This window comes from Leishmania infantum, chromosome 28 (assembly GCF_000002875.2).
Source record: "Leishmania infantum JPCM5 genome chromosome 28".
In the NCBI taxonomy this organism is placed as follows: domain Eukaryota; phylum Euglenozoa; class Kinetoplastea; order Trypanosomatida; family Trypanosomatidae; genus Leishmania; species Leishmania infantum.
In genome coordinates, this window is record NC_009412.2 from 55,931 (window position 1) to 61,996 (window position 6,066).

A 6,066-nucleotide genomic window follows, 5' to 3' on the forward strand; every position below is an offset into this window, starting at 1 on the left:
TGAGCTTCTTCTCTTCCCCTTACCTTTAGTTGTGCTTTAAGTGCTGCCTTTGTGTTGCGTGGTTGGCTGCTGTCGACTTGTCTGTGGCTTCTTTGCTTCTCTTCGTTTTTTATTTCTTGTTTTGCGTGTGCCTTTAGTGTTGCTCGAATACTGGTTTTGTCGCCGGATCTCTGCGCTCCACTTATAGTTTGGTTGTTTCGCATCTCCCTACTCGCGTCCTGTCTGTTCCTGTCTCTGTGTCTGTCGGAGCGTTCGCGTCTTTTACTTTTTGTTTGACTTGCCTTACGTGTTGTTGTGCTTTCCTCATCTCTTTACTCCTTTCGGTTTTGTTTCCATCTGGCTCTTCTCTTGCTGCTGCCCGTTGCGATACTGTGCGTGCGGGTGTCTTTGGCAAACTTATCCAGTTTCAACTTTTATTCGTCGCATCTTTACGTCGAAGAGTATCACTGGCAGCGTCTGCACCCATGCAAAAGCCTTCCCGAGCGCCTTGATGCATCTCGCCTAGCCTCGAAAGATCAGTCGAGACCGGAAGAACGACTCAGACACGGTGGCCTTGGCCTTGCCGCTGCTTTCCCTTCTCTGTGTACGTGTCTTGTGGAGTATACCGCGTGTAGGTAAACGCACGTGGTTGGGAGAGAATCAGCACAACGTATTCTGTTGCTTCACCGTACTTTGCGTTAACAGGTGCGTTCAGTATGAGGAGTGCGCGTGTTTTTTTTGCTGTATTTTGAGTGCACCGATCGGGCCTTTCCCCTTTTCCACAGAGCGTCACAGCGTCAGCACATTCTTGGGTGTGGCAGCCTCCTATATTATTGCTTTTTAAGTCTCTCACCTCCTCCCCTGCACGCAGACACACAGACACACACACACACACACACACACACACAAGCACACAGTGAACTGCAGCACCCGCTAGCGCTGCTGCTCCGTGAACCAGTCTCTCTTCTCGATCACAAGGAAGGAGCCTTCCTTTCCTTCCTCCATTTCCGACCGTTCGTTGGGACCTGCAGAACCGTGAATGCGCTGTAGCGCAGAGTGCCCGGTAACAAGTAGCGCGCTGAACAGCTGCGAGCTTCACGGCGTGCGTGCGCGCGGTTTCTTTTGGTGGTCTGTGGGACATTCGAAGGCCACACTCTCGCCGACTTCACAATGATCAGCGATAGGCTTGACTGCACAGAGGGGATGAGCTCTGCCAAGGTGTTACTGGCGAGCCCAACGGACTCGCCGCAGGAGGCGGTGCTCGAGGGCAACTTCGGGCTGTCCACCTCGACAAGCGAGTGCTCGTCGCAGTCCAACTCCCATAGCCACCGGCGCGAAGTACCAGACAGTGCCCTCATCCCTGCCAGCGAGTGTGGCTCTATAAACTCGTGGATGCTCATCATTGATGAGGAGGATCGGCCGGCGCGCATGCTGTATGACGGGCTCTCATCATCTGAGGAGGAGCATCAGGTGCCACAGCTCATGTGCAACGACGAGTTCCGCAGGTCTTCTTACCAACGTCAGGTGCAGCGGTGGCAGCAGGAGGAGACGGCGTACTTGAAGCACGAAGGCTGGTGTGAGCACCGCCTTATCCTTCTCATGCAAGAGGCCTTCCGATGCAGCAGACAAAACCTGAAGCGTGCGTTCAGAGCTGGTGCCATGTCGGTAGAGGTGTACGCCACTCGGCTGGCGGGACTCAAAAACGCTCTGCTGCAGATCAAGAAGGAGTACCGCCGAACGCTGCAGCGCACGCGAGATCGCAAGGGAGACTTGTCCAGCATTGCGAGCAAGGCTGTAACGTGCATCGCCTCCGTTTACCCATGGAGCAGCAGCGGCTTTGTAATGGGGTTTGAGGAGAACGTCAGGTTTGGTCAGCTGGCGGATGTGATGGGCAGCGAGGGCCGACGTGGCGCACCACTGGAGCCCCCGACATCTCAGCAGTCTACCAACGTCGGCCTGGCTCCTTGCCGTGACATGGCTCCGATGTCAAAGGTGACGGATCCTGGCATGTCTTCCGAGCACCTCAACGCCGCTGCGCGGCCCGGGAACGATATGGCGTCGTACTACCAGGGGCGGCGTATCGTGACGCCCCGCGTTACTCTCTGTCCTCTACCACCTCGGCGTCAACTCTTCCGGAAGGGGGTGGCTCCAGACGGGTCTTTGCTCCTGTCGTCAGCGCACACCGGCACATCGGCGGACGGCGTCGCATTTACGATAGGTCCTCTGCCTGTGGAGAACTTGAGCCGCAGCTTCTTTGCTGTCTCCCCGAACTGCCTGTCGCCCGACTCGCCAGCGCTGGTGCCACCGGCGTCGATAGCTGGCCCCTTCTGTAACGATGAAAGGCGATTTCTAGAGAAGCGCCAGCTTGTTGTGCAGGGGATGTCCTTCGTCTCGCAGTCGTTGGCGTCGAGCATTTTCATTTCGAGCCGGCGCGCCACCATTGCGTCGGCTACGATGCAAAAGCGACTGAATCTCGCCAAGGGCCAGGCGCCGCCTCCGACGTCGCACCCCGCTTCCTGCGCCACGGTGGTCGACACGCAGATTTATCTACCCCCACCCGCCTCCTTCGCGACAAGCAACTCTTTCCCAAAGGCAAACCGGGTGAAGCACGAAAGTGGAGCTGTTGGCGGCAGCACGATCAGTCTGAGTCGTTGCATTAGGCAAGCAATGCCCTGCTCGTCGCCGTTCCTCGCTCCTGGCAAGGGCTCCTTCCACGTAGACCCCTCCCCGAGTGCTCCTGTGGCATGTAGTCCACCCGCATACGAGCACGCAGTCGCCGTATCGAGCGAACACACGCACAGGCACCCTGTGCGCCTCCCTTCGTGTTACCATAGCCAGCTTCCAGGCGATAGAATGTGTTGCGACCGCATGAGTGTCCACTCACTCTTCTCTGAGATGCCGCCGGTGTCTCTGGAAGAGGAGAAGCACGTCAAGGAGTTATGGTGACGTGGATGCTCGACCTAAGCAGGGGCATCGCGACTTCCACGTTCCGCCTATGATTAGCAGCGATTCGGCTGCGCCTAGTGAGGGGGAATTCGTCGCCAAGTGCGAAACGGAAACACTGCCTGGCGCAGCGTCGCAGCACACATTTGCGTGGTTCTGAGCTGCGCTCATGGTAGCGCCGCTCATTCCAACGCTTATTTTGCCTTTTGCTATGCGGAGTGTGACGCTCTGCCCACCGTCAGTCATAGTAAAGCTGCGTTGTGGCGATACCTGCGCCATTTCTGAGACACTGTCGTGCCCCCTTTCCACCGTACCTCCCGATTGGTACGGCTGCTTCTTGTCGTCACCTCGTTTCTCACGTTGTTTCAAGCGTGGACTGGGCGGCCCGCCCCCTGCCCCTCCCCCTGCACTTCTGCCCGTCAGAGCACGGTGCTTTTCCTTGCACCGCCAGCTCTGTGACGGGTGCCGTTCTTGACGGTGTCTACAATATTTGTGGCGTTAGTTTGCCGTGCTTGTGATCCTTCCTCTGTTCTTTTCGCGTTTTCTTTTCTTTCGCTGGCTCTCTGTGAGACTTTCTTGTAAGCCTTTTCCCTTTACATGATGTGTGCTCGTGTTTGTGTCGGGAAGAGGTCAAACGCGGCTCCCCACGCCTCCTTCCCCCCTTTTGTTTTTCGTTTTCTGTTTTTGCTTCTGCCACTTGCGCTGAGGTTCGGCTGTGGTTTCGTGGCGATGTATCTCAAGGCTCTGCCTTCTTCCTCTCTCTGCATACCCTTTCCCTTTCTCCCTTGCGCCTTGGTTGTTAGAGGAGGCGTCCATGCGCGTCCACGTGCATGGGTGTGTGCATGCGTATGTGTGCGTGTGCGCGTGCACTTGCAGCAGTGGTAGTATCGAATGGTCGGTGAAAGAGGCGAAGAGGAAAGAGTAGGTGGCCCTAGAAAGAGAGGCGCTCTTGCTCAGTCGAGTAGAGGCTTAGCGCTGCGCGCGTCTTCCAATTGGCGGTAGAAAGCTCCCTCTTTCATTGGCTATTATCAGTGATCTATTGCTTTTTTTTTCTGGTTTCTTCAAGACCCCGCTGTTCCTCCTCCGCCTCGTTCATTTGCCCTTCTTGTCGCTGCGTCTTTCGCACGTCTCCCTCATTCACGAATGAGCCTTTTTTTTCACCTATGCTCATGCTCCCTCTTTTTCTCTTGCTGTTGTCGTTTCTGCTTGGGTGTGGCTTTCTGTGCGGAGTGTCTTCTTTCACCTCTTCTGTTTCTCCTCTCTGCCTCCATCTCCCTCTGTGTGTGTGCGTGCATATGTGTGTGGCGGTCTCTCTCCCCCTTCCACCGAACCCCACTCCCTCTCCCCTTCCTCTTTTCGCCGCGTTCTTTTCTTTGTTTCTCCTTTCTTGTAGTTGGCCTGTAACGTGTGGCACGTCGCTTTCCCACCGCTTTCGCGCTCATGCGTGCGCGACATTACGGAAGACGAGCGCTCTATTCATTCGTCTATTTCACGTTCATGCGTCCTCTCTTCTGACATGCTTTCCTTTCTTCCTTTTCTGTAATTTTCAGAGATTGTTTGCGGGGGCTGTGTTTTGTCGACTGCTGTACTGTGCGCTCAACCCACGCTGGTAGGGTGATCTCTGTTGGCTGCTGGGTGATTATGCGAAGACACGAAGTGTGTCGGCACACCGTGGCGTTACTGCAGCGCGTTAACGCGCGTTTTGTTTATTAGTTTTCTCTCCTCTTTCACCTCCACCGATTTAGCAATAACCAAGTGCTTAGTCGAAAGGGTCAGTGCGCGAAATGGCGAGAGGAGAGGCGGCGGAAGGGGGATGGAGTGAAGTCTGCGCACAGAGGGGAGTGACCCCCAGCTCCCGCACATACGCACGCGGGCACCCGGGTGGCGACCTTTCGTGTCGGCTGCCGGTGGTAAAACGCTTTTTGCTCTTCTGTGTCTTCCACCGGTTTGCCGCGGCGAGCGTCCAAGAAGACGCTGGGAGGGATGCGAAAGTGCTTGAAAGGCAGCCAGCCTCGCTTCATCACCCCCGGACCGCGTAGAAAGAAACGCCCATCATGCTATTAAATAAGTGGGCAAAATCGATTGTGCCCATGGTTGGCGCTACACTCTCAGGTCACGAAGCGTGTGTTGTTCAGATCTACCATTACTTTGCTACGCTAGACTCTCCGCTGCTGCGAGCAACAAGAAAGGGATAGAAAGCAGGCGGGGAGCCAGACAGGCCACGACGCGAGAGCATATGCACACCGAAGAGCCAAAAAAAAAGACGAACATCCTGTGAAGCGATGCGTGCCGCACATACACCGGGTAGGGAGCATGAGGGATAACGACAGCTGAGTATTACATAAAAGCGAAGAAGAAAAGGAACATGAAGAGCCCTGAGTGCAGGATGGGAGCACGTGTGGCGTTGTGCACAAAAGAGCATTCGCCGCAACCCTCATCTATGCCCGCTCGTTTCTCTTCCTTCGCTTATTCCTCTCCCATGCTTCTCTATTTTCCACCGCCACCGATGCACCCTTTCGCTTTCACTTTTTTGTCTCTGTTTGCTTTTTTGTTTTGTGTTGTCGGAGGGGGCGTACCCCGTGTGCTTTCGTTTGCATGTTTTCCTTGTGTCGTGTGGACGCCCGCACGCCGAAGCGAGTGAGTGGAGACAAAAAAAAACTCATCAGTCGGATGAGCAGAGCGGAGCGGGAGTAACACAGGAGCCGAGGACACACACGATATATGGTTCTAGATACAGGGACACGCGGAAAGGACCCCCCCCCAAAAAAAAAAGAAACATTCCGCGCTGTAGCTCCTGGTATTAATCTGCTTCACACAGAGCTGTAGGCTTGTGCGCATGCGCAGCGTGGAGGCTTTCCTTCACTAGAGGAGCTTATGCGTCTCCATTTATTTTTCTTTTGTTTGCTTGTATCGTTTTCGAGCCTATCTTTGGCTGCGTCTCTCCCTCCCGCTCCCTTCTTCTCTGTGGTGTCGGTGAGGGCACATCCCTTTCGTCTCACTGCCCATCAGACCTCATCTCCCCTTTCCTCCTCCTCTCTCTCGCCTACTCCAATCGCACGGCCCTGCACTGCAATGCCAGAAATCAGAAAAACGAAAAGTAAGCAAGGAGAGAGGCATTTGCTTTTCAGTAGCCACACACGCACA

General features: G+C 55.2%; 1 protein-coding gene across 1 annotated transcript; it reads left to right on the forward strand.

Moving 5' to 3' along the window:
* Positions 1-1,371: 1,371 nt before the first annotated feature.
* On the forward strand, positions 1,372-2,925 carry LINJ_28_0190 (hypothetical protein, unknown function; the record flags this gene model as incomplete). Its single annotated transcript, XM_001470017.1, has 1 exon — positions 1,372-2,925. The coding sequence occupies one exon, from the start codon at positions 1,372-1,374 to the stop codon at positions 2,923-2,925; it is 1,554 nt and encodes a 517-aa protein (XP_001470054.1).
* Between the last annotated feature and the right edge of the window lie 3,141 nt (positions 2,926-6,066).